The 21157-nt window shown below is 41.1% G+C and overlaps 1 protein-coding gene across 3 annotated transcripts in view; it reads left to right on the top strand.

The window, feature by feature from the left end:
- The window catches only part of LOC122790711 (von Willebrand factor A domain-containing protein 5A-like), a 1391420-nt gene that overhangs the window by 1023769 nt on the left and 346494 nt on the right, over window positions 1-21157 (top strand). For all 3 annotated transcript variants that reach the window (XM_044058264.1, XM_044058265.1, XM_044058267.1), the window contains exon 15: window positions 4790-4969. In XM_044058264.1, the coding sequence (XP_043914199.1) occupies window positions 4790-4969 (180 nt within the window). The remainder of the gene's footprint in view (window positions 1-4789; window positions 4970-21157) is intronic.

The following is a 21157-nucleotide window of genomic DNA, read 5'->3' as shown; positions in this document are numbered from 1 at the left end:
TGCTGGGATAAAGGGGTCGCCTCGAGCCAGTAAACAGCTCTTGAGCTATAGAAGATGGCCGAGTGGGAGCCGAGGATCAGCTCTGAACCCAAACAGCAAGAAGGAAGGCGAGATGAAGACAACTAACATGGAATGTTATGGTAGGTACATAACTTCATTTTACAAAAAACTGTATAACCAGGACTGAAATTTCAATTCAGCTATTTTACACTAACCGGAACAGCGCATTGAATACCGCATTTAAATACTGGCATTTAGAAAGCAAGTATTGTAAATGCTGATATGCAGTGCAAACATTTTACTGCTCTGTAAAAGTTAAAGGTCATGAATGCATTATAAAATTGAAGGGAATAATAACTAAATAGCAAAAAGTAAACAGTATAGATAAAAAACAAAAAGTGGGCCAAAACTGCACTGGCACTTCAAGCATCTGTAGGTGTTATTCCCGATAACTAATGAATATATTTATTAGAGCAGCATAAATAATCTAAATGCAAAACTAGGGTAAAAGTGCACCCTTATGACAAATAACTCGGTCTGAGACAGGGATCTGAAGTTTCACTTACTGCACTGTCCTATTAAAGTTTCATATTGTTTAGAGTAAAATGCTCATTAATGGGAACCCTTTTGTTCTGTTAAAATAATTAGAGTAATATTTAAAATTTGTTCAAGATCTTGGGTCTTTTCACCTTCACTTTCAGCCTGACTCTTTTGCAAAGAAGTTAGGAAGTATGGCATGGAAGCGATTGAAAGAAACTACAGACAGTGCAAATATATTGCAGTATTTAGGCATTTAAGGTTTTTTTTTTTTGTAAAGCTAACAGCTTCATGGACAGAGGTCAGTGCCTGAGGGAACCAAAGCAGCATTGCTTCTGATTTCCACTGGGAATAAAAACAAGTTTGGAAAGGTGAAGCAGGGTCATATTTAATGAAAACAAAGACAGGGAAGGGGTGTGTATAGTGACATCACACTGTGGGTGGTACTACCTGTCAAAACTGAGAGCGGGATGCTCCAGAATCTGAAAATGTGAATTTCTACAAAAATGATAGATAAACATCCAGGCAAAGTACAACAGGTCAAATGTATATAACTTAAGCTATGCATTAATGTGAAAAAAATCAAAAGTGTTCTGAAAGCTGCATCTTTGACACTCTCCCTTTTGTTTGTGTCTTTCGGCTTTTCCCGGTTAGGGGTCGCCACAGAGGAACTCCGGTCCGCTAATGATAGGCAGTAGAGTTTTACGTGCTGGCTTGCCGGGCCTAACGCACAACCTTCAATGAAGGAACGCCCGTTCACGCATATCACCACACAAAAGACGCTCTAACTGAGAACCAAATGGGCAACGTCTAACTGTGAGGCGACAACGCTACCGCAGCACCACCACTGCCGCATGAAAAAACATACTTTTGTTAGCCAGCTGTGAAAAGGTATCAGAAACAAATCAAACAACTAGCTACAAGTAATTACAAGGAGATTCAAAGGTAGAAAGACCAACAGTGAGGAACATACACTTTAAGGCATTTTCAAAACACACAAAAAGTGTAAGGAGACGGCCTTCCCAATTTCATCTGTAAGTGCCCAGTAAGATAAGCAAAGGAGATAAGACTGGGAGAAGCTTTCAGAGCCAACTATGCAGGAGATGAGTGGAAGGAGATTGCAAATGTACAAGATAAGTGCAGTAGTTGATTCACTGGATTGTTTGGTACTACAAGCTCTAGAAACAAGTAACGTGGCAGGATGAGCAGAGCTGATTTATACACTTGAGTGCTGAAAAGTTACAGTGGAAACTGTAAAACCCAAGTTAGTTCATAGCTGTAGCTTTAGATTCAGAGTAGAGAGATAAAATGCAGAAAAAATACCCCTTAAATACCTAGGTACAGCACAGAAAGAACTTGAAAAAACAGTGCAAACTATAAAATACCTCCAGTTAATAGCTTTAACTTCTGGTTCAGAAAAAACACAAACAGGAACCACATAATACTGATTTAAATGATAGGAAATGCAGCAGTTAAAATATACTTCCTGGTTCAAAATGGAGTCCAAATGTTTTCCTTGGTTTTAGCTGGTGGAGAGCTTTTCAACTTGTAAGAGTCTAAAGACAAACTTTTTTGAAAGAGCAGAAGAAAAGATGAGAAAGGGGATGGTGTGGGATTTGGAAGAAGTAGATTGTGCTGAGCAGAGAGAGGAGGTCAAAAATAAGAAGACTGGTGGCAAACTGAGGGAGAGAACAAGCTATGAGCATGGCTTAGGAATGGAGTACTCAGGGCTATGGACATGAATTTGATGAAGATGCAAAAAGGGAAAAGAAGAAAAGATTATGGTGACTGCATAGGAGTGTGACACCAGCTGCCACAGGAAAAGACAGGTATAAGGGAGGGGCAAGGAGGTGAAAGAGGCACATTACAAGGGAGCAAGCAGAAGGGTAAGGTCAGCGAATGTACATGTCAGAGGGAAGTTTGCAGAAATGGTCAGGAAGGATAATGGGCTTTTTAGGTATGTAGCTGGAAGGAGGAATTGAGACAGACTTTGTCAAGCTGATTGAGAATGCTAATGGAGATTAGGAATGACAAGAAAGAATAGCAAACTGAATACATTCCTTGCCTTATTTTACAAAAGGAAAAAGGATGGGAGGGTATTACAGTGGGAGTGAGGGAGAGAGGTTAGAACAGAGAAAGCAATGGCATACAATAGGATAGAGAGGGATGTGGTGGAGATTGAACTGGATGCCCTAAGGAACATTAAGCACAGAGGCCAGATGGGATGACTTTCAGGATCCGGAGAAATCTGACCAGTGAATTGGCAGACCCCTGCTGGAGATCTTTAGCAGACCACTATCCACTACACAAGTATCTGTGAACTGAAATATAGGAGTGGCACCCCTGCACAAAAGTAAGTGATGGAAAAAATCTGGGAGGATACTTGCCTGCTAGTCCAAGAGCAATGGCAGGGAAAGTCTTGGAAAGAATCCTGAAGGACAAGCTGGTTGTCATCGTGGTGGATGTAATGATGGCTTAATGGTAAGATTTCAACCTCACACCTCCTGATTGCCATTCACTGCCTGTCTGATGTTTGCATGTCTCCACAGGTCTATTTTCCTCCCACCTTTTGAAAGCATGCTGGCTGATCAAGTACACAAAAACTTTACCCTTTGCCTTGTGGCTGAAACTGTGGGTGAAAAGTGTAAACAGAGCAGGCTGATTGCTGAATACATAAATCTACAGAGAACAACCAACATGGCTTCATAACCAGAGAGAGCTGTCAATCAATCCTGATCTAGTTTTATGACCGGGCATCAAGGGAATTTGACAGATCTGTACTTTTTAGGATATGGTCTCTGTGGACTTTAATAGTTCCTTTAACTCAGTTCTACGTAGATAAGCATTACAAAACCTGCTGGTGTTGCTGGGATGAGTGTGACTGAGGAAATGGACTGCTGAATTGTTAAAGGGCAGAACATAGGGTTGTGGTGAGAGGGCAGTGTCAGGGATAACGGAAGAGGCTAGTGGAATAATATAAGGGTCAGTCATCTGTTAGTGTGATCACTTCAGAAATGTCTAATGGAAACAGAACAGGATCAGTATGGTCAGCATCGCTGCTGACACAGTGTTGAATGTTGCAGTGGAGGATTTGGGGAAGAGGAGATTGAAGGACTTGGAAATGTTGACCCGGTGGCTAGGATGACAGTTGAGGTTGACTGTGATGCATTTAGGCCACAAGAGCCTTGGTGAGAAGTAACAACTGGAGAGTGGAACTGAAAGTAACAGAACAAGAAGAGGACCTGGAGCAGACCACACAGAGCAGAATGAGAGGGGTGTGGCAGGAGGTGCGTAAATGCAGGCATATATTCTAGGTGGGCAGATTTCAGACACAAAGTGAAATGTGTGCTCTATGATGCCGTCATGTGGCCAAACTTTGAGTACTACATTCTGTACTGGAAGCCATAGAGTGGAGCATGATATCAGGCTCCTGGAAGGAGTGCCAAGGAAAGCAACCATAGTTTCTGTCAGCAGAGTCTAGAAGAGACAGAGAAGAACATGATATGGGTACACAACATCACATCAGGGAAATGTGAATAGATCAGTCTGAACAAGGAGAGTGGAGGGAAGGGGACAGGGCGAAGGGGCACAGAAAGCACACTGCAGGAGCAAATAACTTCCTAGATGACTTAAAGTACTGTTCCATGGCTAGTGTTATAGCCTGATGATATAGACTAAAAGACTAGGTGGTGGAGAGGGAAATTTACAGAAATAGTCATACCATAATGGAACAGTTGGTGGAAAGGAGGGTAGAGGTCAAATTTTAAGAGCAGTTAAAGGATAAAGAAGACAGATTACATCTAACTCATGGTAGCAGACAATTGTGTTATTTCTTCTTCTACCACCATATCCATGTGTAGGCATCTTAGTACTGTGGTTCTAATTGTGTACATGCCTTAGTGATTACTGGGTTTCCTCACATAGGTGCTGTAGTACAGCATCCACATAGGTGTTCATTTTCAGCCTGACTTTTTGTTGTTTTCAATTCATTCAGATGGAACCTCATCTCATGATGTTGCTGTTCTTTTATGTATTAACAGTCAGTAACTGATTTGGGTTAACTGGACATCCCCTTTACCATCAGGATCTAAAATAGCATGTTGTACTGTTTAAAAGGTTTTGATTTCTTTAGAGTTGATGCTTTGTGTACAAACATTTTAGAATGCACTCAAGGCTGATATGGGATAATCCCAGACGCAAGTTACACCAGTTCACAGTCTTGATGTCTAACATGTTTTCCTTTTTCTCTTAGGATATATGATGCCAAAATGCCGCTCTATTCCTGTGTGTCTGGCTGCTGCTCCTGTGAAGGTTGTTGAGAAAAAAGAAAAGTGTATGAAAATGAATACAGCTCCAGCTCCAGCAGCACTTTTGTGTTATGCAGAGATGCCACCTATGTATAATCGGAAGCTGTTTGGCGGTTCTGAATCAGGTGATGTTTCAATGTGACATGAAGCAGTATGACTACTTATCCAAGTGATGTTTCAATGTGTTGTGAAGCAGTACAAGATTTCTTATTCAGGTGGTGTTTCAATGTGACATGCAGTATGACAGTTCTTATGTAGGTGATGTTTCAATGTGATGTGAAGTGGTATAACAGTTCTTATTCAGGCGATGTTTCAATGTGACATGAAGCAGTACAACAGTTCTTATTCAGGTGATGTTTCAATGTGACATGAAGCAGTATGACAGTACTTATTTAGATGATGTTTCAATGTGTTGTGAAGCAGTACGAGATTTCTTATTCAGGTGATGTTTCATTGTGACATGAAGCAGTACAACAGTTTATATTCAGGTGATGTTTCAATGTGACATGCAGTATGACAGTTCTTATTCAGGTGATGTTTCAATGTGACATGAAGCAGTATGACAGTTCTTATTCAGGTGGTGTTTCATTGTGACATGAAGCAGTATGACTACTTATTCAAGTGGTGATTCAGTATGTTGTGAAGCAGTACGAGATTTCTTATTCAGGTGATGTTTCAATGTGATGTGAAGCGGTATAACAGTTTTTATTCAGGTATTGTTTCAATGTGACGTGAAGTACTATGACAGTTCTTATTCGGGTGATGTTTCATTGTGACATAAAGCAGTACAACAGTTCTTATTCAGGTGATGTTTCAGTGTGACATGCAGTATGACAGCTCTTATTCAGATTATGTTTCCATGTGACATGATGCATTATGACAGTTCTTATTCAGGTGATGTTTCAATGTGACATGCAGTATGACTGTTCTTATTTAGGTGATGTTTCAATGTGACATGAAGCAGTATGACAGTTCTTATTCAGGTGATATTTCAGTGTGACATGCAGTATGACCGCTCTTATTCAGATTATGTTTCAATGTGACATGAAGCATTATGACAGTTCTTATTCAGGTGATGTTTCAATGTGACATGCAGTATGACGGTTCTTATTTAGGTGATGTTTCAATGTGACATGAAGCAGTATGACAGTTCTTATTCAGGTGATGTTTCAGTGTGACATGCAGTATGACGGTTCTTGTTCGGGTGATGTTTCAATGTGATGTGAAGCGGTATAACAGTTCTTATTCAGGTGATATTTCAATGTGACATGAAGCAGTATGTCTACTTATTCAGGTGATGTTTCAATGTGTTGTGATGCAGTACGAGATTTTGGTATAAGGCTAAATATACTAAATGTCTCATGTTGCAGTCAGCATAAGTTGTAAGATGAAAAATTTTTCCATTTAAAGGGTTTACAAAGGTCTTCTCTGAATAAATACGTTTACAAAATATTAATTTCAAATAGAGCGAGGGTCGCATGATCTAGGGATCTAAAATTAGTGAGTGACTCAAACAAAACATGCTGGAGAGACAGATGTGTCTCAAAGATTGCTCCTTCTTTGGAGCAGTTTTCCTGTTCACATTAAGCAGAGCCCTTCTATGTCTCTTCTCAAATGCAGTTTTAAATAATTGGATGGGGAATTGTATATTCAGACTTGAGGTAGTGCCTTTGTCCCTTATGGACAGGGGCAGTCTGTAAGATACTCAAGGAATAGGTACAAATCCTTCCCATTTTCTTGCCCCTAGGGGCCACATATTCAGTAAAATCGGAATATATTGGCTAGGCTTATAAGGGCCCTTAAGCCGTTAGTCTAGTAATCTCCTATGAACCTATTATAAAAGGAATTATGTTTGACTGTATACACTGTTTGAGCCATAGGAAGTACTGTATGTTTAAATGTTGAAAACCTCTTCCATGTAATAAGTGATATAATTGTACCACATGATTACTTTTAACTTTTAAAAATTTGTTGTTTGGTTTATGGCCATTTGACCTAAAGAAGCATTTTTGTGGAAGCCTTTTTAGCTTGCCCTTAAAGCATATTTTTTTTACCAGAGTATGGTTTCTTCACTACCCAGTATGTTTGCACATAAAATGTAGTCATTTCCTTACACTGCTGTGTACACATCATATAATGCTGATTGCAGATAATGCATAACTGTAATATCACCAAAGCCTGAAGAGTAAGTAATTATACAATAAAGTTAGGGAAATGGCCAATGGGCAAATCCATTTTTCTTAAACATTTATCTGCCTGTTGTGATTACAGCAGATTAAAAGAAACAGAAGTATGCCTCTTTGGAGGAAATGCCAATAGCGAAAGGACCACTACTTTTTCTCCCCATCTGTGTACCCCCCGTTTGATCATCAGCTGCCTGGCTGCACCAGTTTACCTTAATTGTCCCCAGTACTGTTTCCCAGGGCAGTGACAGCACCAATGGTGGGTTCAACAGGGGAGGCGGATAAAGGGACATAACCTGGTTCAGCATCCTAGGGATTTTTTTTTTTTTAGTAAGCCCTAACTGCGTGGAGCTAGTGATGCCACTCTCATCACTGCACACAGTTAGCTGCAGACCCCCTCAAGTGCCTTTGTTTTACCAGCAGTCTACACTGTGATTATGGCCCATTCCCAGCTCTGGGAATAACCTCTCCTCCCCTGACTAGATGAGCTGTGAAGCATCTCTTTCCCATCCCTCTCTCAACAGCTCCTCCAACACCTGAAACACTCGCTGACCTGTACAATACAGGTTGAAGTTAGGGCTCCCCTGAGAGGCAGCAAAAGGACTACTTAAAATGTAATCCTTTCAGTATTTTTTCAGGTTTCAGCCATTCATACTTATTTTTGATCTAGGTATTTTATTAAAATATTAGTCATGCATTTTCTGTGGTAATAGCACCACTCACAACTGAGTAATTTGTTATCTATATGTTCCTGTCAACCTGTGTTCCCTGATCTCTTATAACGCCTTCTGTGTTCAGTGGACTACCATTGATGTGGCATTTCATTGGAACTGGGTTTTTCTCAAAGGGGATGACAACTTATTTTTTGGCATTGAGCTTAAGGCCATGGTTCTGACACCAGTCGTTGTTCTCAATGAGACCTTTCTGTAGGATGTCAGCATCATTTGGGGAGTTAATAATGGCTCATAAATTGCAATCGTCTGGGAACTTTGTCAGCCAGAGTCCCTTCGTGTTGGCCTGGACTTCTGAGAAGTAGATACCAAACTGTAGAGGACCCAGGACCGATGCCTGTGGGAATCCACTCGTGACTGGTTGGCAGTCTGACTTGGAGTCAGTTACTTTCACACTGTGGGTTCTGTCTGTGAGCCAGTTTGCAACTCACCTAGTGATATAGGGGTTGATGCCTAGCTTAATTAATTTTTCTATGATTGCTGAGTGGGGAATGGTATCAAAGGCCTTGGCCAGATCAAGGTAGGCTGTATGAACCACTTTGCCTTCATCCACAGCTCTGGTGACTGACTCAAAGAAGTCAACCAAGTTGAGCAAGCATGCTCTACCCTTCACAAAACCAAACTGTGTGGGATCCAGAGTTTGGAGATTCCCTATATCCTAGTTTATTAAGTCCATGATGATGTGTTCCAAAGCTTTGCATATCAGACACATCAGGCTAATGGGGTAATAGTTCCCAGGGTCTCTAGTCACTCTTCCTTTGTGGAGAGGGATGACTGCAGCAGTGTGCCATTTGGTAGGGGCAGAGCCTGACGTGAGGCTGTAATTGAAGAGGGTAGACAGGTGAGGTGCCAGTTCACTCTGTAGTTCATGTAGAACACAACCAGGCATATTGTCATGTCCCATAGAAGCTGTATTCTTGGCCTTGGACAGTGCTGTTTTAACCTGTACAGCAGTAATACTGGGTGCCCGGCAATCTGCTGGTACTGTGATTGGTCTTTTTTTTTGGGGGGGGGGGTAAAGTTGGCACTGAATCAGTCGGCCAGTATATTGCCAATAGTTGTTGGCTCGGTATAGGAGGTACCATTGTGCAGTAGCTCAGAGCAAATCTGGGTATTGTGGTGCAGATTCTTTACATAACTTTAGAAGGCCTTGTGGTTGTCTTTACTATCTGCTGCAATTCTGTTTTCATAGCTAGCCTTAGAGGGTTTGATGAGGGATCTCAACTATTTGTTGAGGCTGGTAAGGGAGTTTTTCCAGTCTTGGGACTTCACCTTATTCTGCATCAGCTTCCTCCTTCTGTTGTATAGCTTGTTTATGGCAGGAGACCACCAGATTGGCTTCCTGTTTTTGGAGGAGAGCACCTTGGTTCTATTGGGTATGGTGAGATCCATGTATTTGTGTACGTGTTCGTACAGTGTATTGGTGTATGATTTGGCAGTCATGCAACTGTTCTCCATTTGCATGGGTGCCGTGAAGTTAGCCACCTCTGTTTTTAGGAGCCCAAACACTGCCACTGTGGTCAGAAAGTCCTTCTGTGTGGCACATCTCATTACTAAGGGTTTTGCATCCCGGAAGAAAGAGGTCTTTGTCTCCCTCTACTCTTCCTTCATTAGGGCAGTCATCGAGTACAATGCCCCATTTGGCATGTACCACACTAGACACCTGCAACAGCTGGAGAGGCTGCAAAAGTACCTCACAAAGAGGATCCTAGGCCTTAAACACTTGTCCTGTATGGACAGACTCAAAAAAACTCCCAACTATTCTCTGTCTAATATTGCCTACTTAAAGGCAATCTCTGCTTGACTTACAAAGCCATGTCTGACCTAACTCTTTTAGAAATGCTACATCTAAAGAAGTCCCAATCCCTCTGCACCATACGCTCCAGAGACCTCAAACTCATTACTGCAATCAACAGAACGTGCTGGAGGGACAGGTTCATAACCCAGATAGTGCCCATGCTATTGAATAGACTTCCCATACATGTCAGACAGAGTACCTCACTGACCCTCTTCAAGAGAAATCTTGATGAGTGGATGGGAAATGTAAAATTCACCCCGTGGATCACTCCAGTGGCTCTACTCAACAGAGGCACTGGAAACTAAGGTCGGGTGGCATGATGCCAGGGTAATCTTATGGGCTAGGCTTGTAAAGGCTCCAGGGCCATTAGCCTAGTACACACCTATGAACCTATCTATATATGGAATTACCTGGATTTGACAATGCTTCATGGTATGCAATCTCACATCTGCCATAGCTGGGCTGATGACGCTCAGTATTGTCCCATATTGTCAGGCAGTTCATCTCAAAGTTCACTTGAGTACATAAAGCTTAACTTACACCTTAGTCTTGTATCGGCAAGATCATCCTTTTTCCTTCAGTCTGAATAACCAGGTGTATTGCCACAAAACATTCAAATGTATATTTTAAAGTGAGCAACTCTGACTTTTTAAATTACTGCTGACAATCCTCATTTTTGCATGCAAACTGATTTTTTTAATGTGACTTTTGTTGTGTCTTTTGGCTTTTCCCAGTTAGGGGTTGCCACAGCGGAACTCCGGTCCGCTAATGATTGGTAGTTGATTTTTACGTGCCAAGTTACCAGCCCTGATGCACAACCTTCAATGAAGATATGCCCATTCACGCATGTCTCCACGCAGAAGACGCTCTAGCTGAGAATCGAACCGGACAGCGTCTTACTGTGAAGCAGCAACGCTACCGCAGCACCACCACTGCACACCCCTAATACATAAACAATTCAAAAAAATGCTTATATAGCTATTCACCTGCTTGAAACATACTTATTTTAAAACATATACATTTTAAAATAACAGTGACTGCAGTGGTAGTACAGGCTGCAGTGTACAATATGTAGAGAGCAAACTGTGCCATAAAAGATGTCTCTCATTATTTAGACAATGCTAAATGCTCTCTTTTGTGAAATAACATACTTCATTTGCTCTGTTTTAGCTGTTGCTAAGTCTTTGAAATCTTAGAAATGAAATATGTTTGGCAGATACCTTACTGTAATGAAAAATGTTTCAGAAGCAACATAGCTCAGTTTAACTACCTTACACTGTAAAGAGGAATTTTCTCATCTATCAGCCTATGATCAGAATGTGGTGGTCTTATTAAAGCTAGTAAAATGTTTAAGCATTTTGCTTTCATCGAACTGAGAATATCACACAGGGAAAATGCTTTGCCCTGATAATGTGAGTCATTTTGTGAAAATGACTCGCATTATCTTAAGTTGACAGTATTGAGCCAAATGAATTCAGAAAAAAAAAGTCATCCAATCTGTCAAGTGATGTATACAGTGAAAAAACATTCTTTTACAAAGAAAGTGCAAGTATTTCATCTTTCGGGGAATACAGGAATTCCCTAAAGTGTTGTGGTAGCTACCAGATTGTTGAATCCATGTACATGTTAACAAAGCATTCAGAGAACAAATATTTCTAGGTGGTGACAGATCTGTGAAGTACTTGTGAGTCTTGGAACTTACTTTTGGGAAAAGACATTTGATGATGAACTTACAGTGCATATCCTTCATGGTGCAGTCCACTATCTTATAGGCATATCCAGTCAGAGCTTATAATAATGACACAAAAATTGCTTATCACATTGGAACATGGTTCTGATTTATTATATCCATTCTCACAGTTTCTCAGTTTGCCTTACAAAAGTGAGTGGTGCAGTAATCTGAAATGTTGCTTTGACTTTATTTGCCAAACAAAGCAATTAATGTGTGTGGCTGTTTGTGGTGGGGAGGCTGCAGTGTCACTATGGATTTTGAAATATCCACTGCTTGTCTTTTCACACTTTTGGTAAATCTAGTAAGGCATAACCAAGGTGAGAACATTTCAGACTTTTCTTATAAACCAGAAGTAAGTGGAGTGATACACCAGTGACCCAAAATCTTACCTTAACAGTAGATGTCCTTCTCTTCACTGTTACAGTATTCATTATTAAAGGGTTCCCCTGCCTAGTCAGCCTGACATCTGGCCAGCACACCAAAGCCTTATTAGGTTGTTATAGAGATGTAGTGCATCACACATATGCTCCTCGCTCAGTGTGTAGGGCATAAAGGTGACATACAGACGTCCATACCTCAGAACTGAAAAGCCCCAGGAGGAACAACAATCCAAGGAAAAAAGAAGAACATGTGCATCCAGAATGGGAAAAGGGAGAAGAGAATGGGGGGATGGGGGAGGAACTAAATACTGCAACAGTGCAGAGAAGGACATCTAATGTTATAGTAAGATTTTGCACAACTGTACTATGTCCGTCCGTATCACTTTTGTAGTATTCATCACTAAAGGGAGAGTACAGAATCTCAAGAAGAAAGTTGGGAGAAGGAAGACCCAGAAGAACCCTCCAGAAAACCATGCAGGATAGCTCTGGCAAAGCCAGCCCTTGTCCTGGAAACAACATCCAATTTGTAGTGAAAGTATGGACAGAGGACCAAGTAGCAGCCTCAAGGATGGAATTGATATCCAAGCCTTCGAGAAAAGCACCAGAAGAAGCCACAGCCCTGGTAAAATAAGTCTTCACAGAGGTAGAAAGGCATTTTCTATGAAATGAATAACAAAAAGAAATGGCCTTGGGGATTCCTGAAGAAATTGTTTACTTAGAAACAGCCAACCCAAGAGATCTAGGATGAAAAGAAACAAAAAGTTGTTTAGACTTGGGAATGGCCTTAATCTTATCCAAGTTATACCCAAGCTGTCTATGCAAATCCAAGTTGTAAAGAACCTTCTCACTGGCAGACTACAGAGAAGGGAAAAAGTGGGCAAATTAATAGATTGATTAAGAGACAATTCATTAACTACCTTGGGCTTAATAGAAGGATTAGTATGAAGAGACACCCTGTCCCTATGAAAAACCAAAAAGGAAAGAACAGCCATAACAGCCTGAAGTGCAGATACCCTTCGAGCTGAAGTAAGAGACAAAAAAGAACAGTCTTCCATGAACAGTGTTGCAAGGAGGCTGAAGCTGCAGGCTCAAAAGGAACCTGAGTTAATTTTTCAGAAATAAATTAAAGTCACAGGAAGAAGGAATAGGCTTCTTGGGAGGCCTAATATGAAGGACTCTTTTAAGAATTGTTTGACCTCAAAGAAACCGAGAAAAGCAAAAACTTCCTGAAAAGAGGATGAGTAGGGATATGAAGATAGGTATCCTTGAGATCCAGAGAGACTAGAAAAGCCTGAGGAAGAAGAGGAAACAGGGTCTAGAAACACAACATTCAAAAGGAAGGAACTTTCAAAAGAAACGTGTTGAGCTGTGTAAGATCCAGGATGGGTCTCCAGTGCCTTCTTTCATGGGTACCAAAAACATCCTTGAATAGAACACTTTCCACCTTTGAGAAGCAAATACTGGTTAGATAGTGCCCTGAGACAATAGACTCTGGAGCAAATGTGGAACAAAGGGCAGTTTACCTGAGTAGATTGAGGAATGCCCTAAAAAGGAGGAAGGAATTTTCACACTCTAAAATACCCCTAACAAGTAATGGACAGAACCCAAGAATCCTAAGTGATCCTTAACCAATTTATAGTTCATAGATTAGTACTAGGCTAATTGCCTGTTTGGGCCATTTTAAACCTTGCTAAATACCCCATCTGAGAATCAAACCTTACACCTTGCATCGGTAAGGTAAATACCTTAACCATTATGGCAACCTCCCATCACACTGATTTTAAACTGAATACAGCCATGAAGTTCCAACATAGAGTTCATAAAACAGCGCCACTGTAATCAACAGGATATGAACCTGTTTGGGTTAACCCCAGTAGATTTCTAGTCCATTGCCTTTAACCACTCAGCCATGATTACAACACCCTAAATAAACACCTCTGCCAATTGTCAACCCCGGGCCCCTCTTAACTATAGCTCACTGCATTAACCCACCACGCTATACAGGCCTTTGTAAAGGTCCAGAGAAAGATGAAGAGATTAAGGAACCTGACTTAGAAGGGAGAAAGGTAGTCGGACAGAACCTGGCTTGTCTGGAAAAGGAGACTTCTGAGTAGACTTAGCAGGAGGAGCCCTCATAGATCCCTTTTTACCCTTGGGAGGAAGGCAAGACTGTGTACGGACAAAGACAGGCTTGGAAGGATAATTCTTCTGAAATTTAGGTTCAGGGGAAACAAAAATGTGTTTCAGTTCCTGCATGATGTTACCCTTCTCTTGAAGAGACTTAAAAAGTACAGCAGCTGCAGAACCAAAGAGATTTTTATTGTCCAGAAGAGCATCCATCTATTCAGCCTTTATATCATCAGGCAAGGGCTGAAGGTGAAGCCAGGAATAATACCTCAATACAGAGGCAAAGGCAGCAGCTCTAGAAAGAGGCATCAGTTGCATCATAACTGCATTTAGTGGGCCACCTGAGAAGAAGACCCCAACAAAGAAAGGCTGAAGCTTTCCCTTCAGAGTCTGGAAGGTCTGAAATAACCTGAAAAGCCTGAGAAAGGGCTAAAACATACTTGGTCATATTGATCTGGTAATTTGCAGTCCGAAAGGCCGGAGTAGTAGCAGTGTATACCTTTTTGCCCAACCTTTCCATGGCCCTACTGTCCTTGTCAGAAGGAAGCAGTTTAGTAGAGGCCAAAAGCTTGGAAGGCTTATCAGAAAAAACAGAAATAACACAGGGGTCAACAGAGGGACACATAAAGAAATTTACAGTTGTCAAGAACCTTATAAAACCTGTCAGGCTTCTTAGGAGCTGGGAATCAGGAGCCTGAGAAGCTGCAGAAAGTGTCCAACAATGCAGCAAGAACAGGAGGAACAGCAGATGGTTTAGGGGACTCCATTTGAAGTTCATAATACCTATTCTGATCATCAGAAACATGGGTAAGATTCCACTTAAAAAAATTCATCATATGAGAAACAGTATTCCCAAAGGAAATCTCCTAAAAGGGAGAATCTGGACTAATAGTGTACTTTTCCTCAGAACCATAATCCAAGTGAGAAGGCATGTGAGAGGAATAGACCGAACAGCCTTCATCAGAATCTGCGTCCTCATCAGAAGAATCCTGCTCCCTAGGTCTTTTAAGGTTAGTAGAAAACCTAGGGGAAGCAGGAACAGAGACTCCTTAAGGGGGCTTCAAAGCCATAAGAGCATTAATCAACCTCTGTGTGAAATCCTGCTAGTTCACACTGAGGATCCTTAGGAGCAGGGTAAATATGCTTAGTCTTCTGTTTCTTTTTCAAGCAGATGTCAGCCCTAAACATCTTAGAAGGTCTGGACCTCTGCTGACACTCAATCAACGTAGTGGGAATCTCTTCCCTAACAGGAATGTGCGGAACACGCCTAGGCCCATCAGATATAATCAGCCACGGATCCCACTGAACATCCGGAGCCTCTGAGGATGTATAAGAAGCCGGATCAATGCCGGCCTCCGAAGCGGTCACAGCAGAGGAATCTGACTGAAGAACCAGGTGATTCTCCAGGCTTTCACCAGCCTTGAGAGAGAGATGCCTGGGGGAGGTAGTATAGCAGAAGAATCAGACTGAACTTTCTTGGCCTTCTTCCTCGCAGACAGCTGACCCTTGGGCCAGGACAATTCTGCCATTGTACCCTGAGCCAACAATTTAAGACATTGGTTCTCTAGGTAAATAGATAAGGAGGAGGAGAGATGACTATACAGAGTTTTAGGGACAAACCCCTGACAAATGGTACAAAATGTATGGTCATGAGAAGCACCTAAACATAATAATTACTGCTCATGACTGTCCTTATGGGGAGTCTGTCTCCCACACATGCATTTCCCCTTTCTGGGTGACTTGGAATTCAGCAACAAAAAATAAGATACTGGTGCACTTATCTGAAAATGGCTTGGCAACCAGCAGATGAAAGAACATTTAGACCGACAATCGAACATGGTGTTCAGACTGGCAGCAAAGACATTCTGAGGTATGGATATTCATACGTCACCTTTATGCCTTACTCTGTGAGCAGGGAGCATATGTGTGATGTGTGACATCCCTATAACAATCTAAGGCTTTTGTTACTGACCAGATGTTGGGCTGCCCTAGGCAAGGGATCCTTTTAGTGATGAATACTGCACCAGGGATATGGAAGGACATCTTTTGCTCACTTTAGGACCACATCTTTAAGTACTAACGACAGTGCTGGCACAGACCACTGGCTATTTTAAATGGTAAGGAATTCTCAGACCTTCTTATCAACAGTCAGCTATATAGAAGTTTCTGTTTTCATTTCTGGCTAATATGTTACCCTTTTTTGGCATAAAACATAGCTACAAATTGGTTTTCTGTATCAAGTTTCAGCACACTTGAAGAGTACTGCTCAGAGAAATGTTAAGTACATTGTTTCACCAGTTACAGGGCCATATGCTGCTACAGAATGACAAATTTAATAGGCTACACAGTGTTTGCTCAATGACTTGACAGTTTTAGACAAGCCAGGGTAGGTGCTAGATAGGTGGAAGATCTCTTTCTTGAAGACTGGGTGCTCAAAGTCAAAGGTAATTTAAATGTTTAAAACTAAAAATGCCTTTTATGAATCACGAAGCATGTAAGCAGAAGAGAGGGGTCTGCATTAATAAACTTGATAAGGTTACTATTGTAGTTGAAGGCACCATCACATAGATGAACATGTGAGCCTTTTTATGTAGAAAAGAGATTACTGTCCAGTGGAAGGTGAGATGTGTGTAGCAATCAAAACCAAGGATTTACAGGATCAGAGAAAGAAAGCCAGTTGATCCCTTATTGCTGTGACTTGGCAAACAATAGTAGGGCCAGATCCCCATAGACCATTTCAACTAATGAATATGTAAATGTGGCAGGTGTATGTGGTGCAGTCCAGTGTAAGTGAGGCTCATTTATAGCATGTGTAAAGGGCAAAGGTGAAGAATGGTTGTACTTTCTATGTGCAGACAGGTAGTAACTAATACCCAGTCTGCATGTAAGTGCTGAGGTACCCAAGATGCCTGAGAGAGAGAAAGAAAGAGACAGATTATTTTCTTTAACAGAAGTTATTTTCTTACTGCGTACAGCCAGTTTGATTTTCAGACTTGCACATAAAAGTTAGTAAGTCCATTAACCCTGTACCAAGCTAGATGCAGTCACAACTTGGGACACTGTTGAACAGTTAGTAGTAAGAATTTAATTTCATATGTCACTAAGGTGGCATGGTGAGTTGCATTGGGGTCATTGCTTGAATTTTCTGTGCCACAGCACCTGTGTCCATGGTACAGTCTTGATTTCTTCTTTGTCTGTGGAATTTGTTTATTCTCCACGTGGTTTTGTTAGTTTACTTTGGCTTCTTCCTAAAACATACTGGCTTATTAGCCCTTCAAGCTGTCCACATTTTTTTTTATAAATTCTTGCCATTGTAGCCTGAGGTGTAGACTTAGGTCTTTGGCCATCCAAGAAGTTGTCAAATATGTCAGCTTTCTGGCAGTGGGGTAAAGCCCTGGTTGTGACCAACATGAGCCAGATTCAGTCATTAGGATGGGGTGTTGGAGGAGCTGACCAGGGAGGGTAGGAGTTTAGTGGCTGATGTCTCATAGTGAAGCCAGTGCACCGTTTGAACTACATGATTTTGGGAGCTGGACACTGCTAAAAAGCACATGCGGAGCATGCCCATGAGTGTTTGGGGAAGTCGGCACAACAGGCTGTCGCTCAAGTGAGTATGTATGCCAACCACCAGGGTATGAGGACTTAGGTTTTAACTTAAAAAAAAAATCATGGCTGCCTGAATGATGGTATCGCATGACTGACACTACCCCTAAGGAAAATGAATCAGCCAACTGATCATGGGAAATCTGATGTCTGGGATGCAGAGGAGACAAAAATCATTTTAAATAGAAAAAAAATTGATTGAAGAGGTCTTTGAAAATTTGCTGAGACTTCATGCCTGTGCAGTGGAGGGGGTAGAAATGTCACATTTTCCCTAATTTTCAGTGACCATAGAACTGATTATAATTGGGGTGTCAGGGGAACACTTCCACACACGAGAGATGTGATGGGCTTTATCCCATGTTTACAGTGATTTAACAAATGTGCTTATATTTGTAAATAAAACCAGCATTTGATCAAGTTTAGTTCAGGAGCATGGTTTACTTCTTTTGGAGCATGTCTGAAACAGGGCCAACAAAGAATCAGTTCATTTATCACTGTCCCTTTAAAGGTCAGTTATTTAATGTAGTAGTCCTAGTGGCAGAGAGAGAAATCTGCTGCAGTAGCAGCAGCCCCATAGTGTGTCTTCTTGTCCTATTCCCAGTGGGTTACCATCGCCATATCTTCCTACCCCTTCCCAAACTGCTTCCTTTTCTGCAATATCCATGTAAAAACGTACTTTGTGGTTCCTGTTTGGTACAGCAGTCACAATGAGCCCAGCTTCTCATGTCTTCAGATCTCTAACTCTTGGCTCAAGATAGGTAGATTAAACATTTTCCTGTTACTAGTAAATAGAGGAGGGAGGATTTTGCCTTTCATAAAGTCATATAAATTGAAAGGATCACAGGGTCTCTGGCATTTCTCATCTGCTTTGCATTAGTTCAATTTAGTTTTGACTTGTAAATTAATTACGCTTGCATACAGTTGCTATATACATTCAGCACACCCATCTTCCAGTTTTGGAAGCCATATCTTGAGTATATTTTCTATTGTTACTGTAACATGGTATTTAGTAGCAGATCGTGGTGTATTGTTCAGGTCCCCCAGAATGTATATACATGGTGAAATGTTCATATGGTCATAGACGTGTACTATGCTAATGGCCCTAGAGCCTTTACAAGCCTAGCCCATAGGATTGCCCTGGCATCATGCCGCCCATTAGTTTCCAGTGCCTCTATCAAGCAGAGCCACTGAAGTGATCCCCGGGGTGAATTTTTTATTTCAAATCCACTCGTCAAGATTTCTCTTAGAGAGCCAGTGAGGTGCTCTGCTTGACATGTACTGGAAGTCTATTCCAGTGCATGGGCAGTCTCTGGGTTAAGAACCTGTCACTCCAGCATGTTTTGTTGATTGAGGTAATGAGGCCGAGGTCCCTGGAATGTGTGGTGCTGAGGGACTGGGATTTTTTTAGATGTAACATATCTAACAGAGCTGTATCAGACATGGCTTTGTAAGTCAAGCAGACATCACCTCTAAGTAGGCGATATGAGACAGAGAATAGCTGGAGTTTTTTTAGTCTCTCCATACAGGACACGTGTTTAAGGCCCAGTATCCTCTTTGTGACGTACTTTTGTGGTCTCTCCAGTTGTTGCAGATGTCTGGTGAGCTACATGCCAAATGGGGCATTTGTAATAATTAAAAAAAGGGATCTCTTTTTTGACTGCATCTCAAACATAGCGGACATTATAATCCCAAAAGGTATGGATCTGTGTGCCTTTGTGTTCACTGTGTTTACAACAGGCATCTGTGTGCCTTTGTCTTCACTGTGTTTACAACAGGCATCTGTCAGAGTAGAATAAAAGGCATTTTAGAAACTACACAATAATATTTTGTATAAATTTAAATAAATATTTAAAATTAATTGGCACTTATACCATTCAGTGGATAGGGGTACAAAGGCAGTTTGAGTCTTGTAACCATATTTCATTTGGGAATAATGAGTGATCCACAACCACGTTTATATTGGAATGGGGGGGGGGGTGAGAAGCAAAATACATAATGTAGAGGTGGTGTTTTGATGAATAACAAAAATGTAATACTGAGCCCCGGGCATATGATAAAACCCATGTCTACCTTTCTTTTATATAGACCCTAATAGTCTGGCTAATTGTTGGTTGTTAAAGTACATGGAACTGTAGCACTTCTGATGTCTCAACATTTCCACAGCTGCATGTATTGCACTTCTTAACCCATGTGACTAGCTACACTTTTTTTCCCCACTTTTTGTAGGACTGGAGAGTCTAATATAAATTTACTCTGGTAAGACTTTCTACTGAGAAGCACAAAAATGTGTCTGACAGAAATCAAGTCTTCTAATTTGTTGCAGTAAAGTTTTTAGTTAAAAAATTATATAGTGTGCAAGTTAGCATGCCTCAGAAGAATTCTGTCCAGCTGCACTCCCTAACCACAGTACTTTCACCTTCTCATTACCTCAGTAGTCCAGCTATGTAGGATAACTGGGCATGTGGAAGTTTGAATCCTCCCATATCAATAGGCACTGGAGTACTGAACGCTGCTTTTTCTTTCAGTGCAGGGCTTGCCATAACACAAAACATTTGTCAGCATTGTTTTAATTATTATGAGCCATTTTTAGGGCAGTTTTGTATAGTGGAACTACTACATGATTGGACTTCAATCACTGGATTTGAGCTTGGAACCAGGCCTATTACAGCTGGGAAATTACTTTTTTTGCAATTGTTTTTGTTCATTTAATGTTGATTTTGACACTGTTGTATGTATGTTAGTGATTTTTATTTGGAATTGCTTTAGACATTTTTATATGGTGAAAGGTGGGAAAACTACTAGACATCTAGCTGCCGTAGGCTCTTAAAATTGTTTCCATTGGCTGTTTTTGACCTAGTTTTAAGTTTTAACTCATTGCATGGCCTTGCACTTTAGTCATTTCAGCCACATGAGCTGCAGTAACATTGCTACTGGACTGGACTTGAACCACTGGATTTAACCTTGGAACCGGACTTGTTACAGCTAGGAAGTGCTGCCCAGAGTGCAATGGTATTGAGCACTACACTAGGTAGTAGCAGGTGTGTACTTTACTAAAGTGCCCCACTCAATCAGTTCCCTAAAAACTGAACCCCTTCACAAAACTGGGAACAAGTTCAGCTCTGCACTTGATTGTACATAGCTGTTTCCAGTATTGGTCCTGTTAGCTTGCTCAGGGTTGTGCACAACTGCTGTATGGTGCACCGCTCATTTTTATTTTAACCTTACTACCCTGTGTTGAGTTTGATAGCTTATGCAGAGGTGGTGCAGGAATGTAGCCATTTTTATTATTCACCTATTCCGTTGTGTTGTTGTTTAAGGCACTTGAATACTTGAATTTATTTGCCGCCTTTGTATTAGATTGTTAACTTTGTGCTGAGTTGCACAATCTTGCTGTAAAGTACATAACATGAGCTTAAGATATTGTACTGTACTGTGCATTATAACCTAAGCAGTGTTATTCTGCATCTGCAAGCCTGTTATAAGTGTGTCCTCTAAACCTTCCTATTGTGACAGCCTTGTCACCTGTGCTGTGCTTTACATAATATACTGTACGAAACTCTGATGTACTGAAATATACAGTATTATATTGTCTCATTCATATAGTTACACTGGAGATTGCTTCTTGTACCGTGTGGCTGCTGTGTGATATCCTGGTAATTGTACTGAGTATGTAGCATTTAGGTTGTGTTTTTTTGAGTAGCTCTGCTTCGGGCTAATTAGCACTTCATTGCATATTTTCTTATAGTTGTAGCCCCATGC

This window comes from Protopterus annectens, chromosome 16.part0 (assembly GCF_019279795.1).
Source record: "Protopterus annectens isolate FY-2018-M chromosome 16.part0, PAN1.0, whole genome shotgun sequence".
Lineage (NCBI taxonomy): Eukaryota > Metazoa > Chordata > Ceratodontiformes > Protopteridae > Protopterus > Protopterus annectens.
Note: the sequence above shows the minus strand (reverse complement) of the source record. Positions and strands in the feature narration are given on the sequence as shown.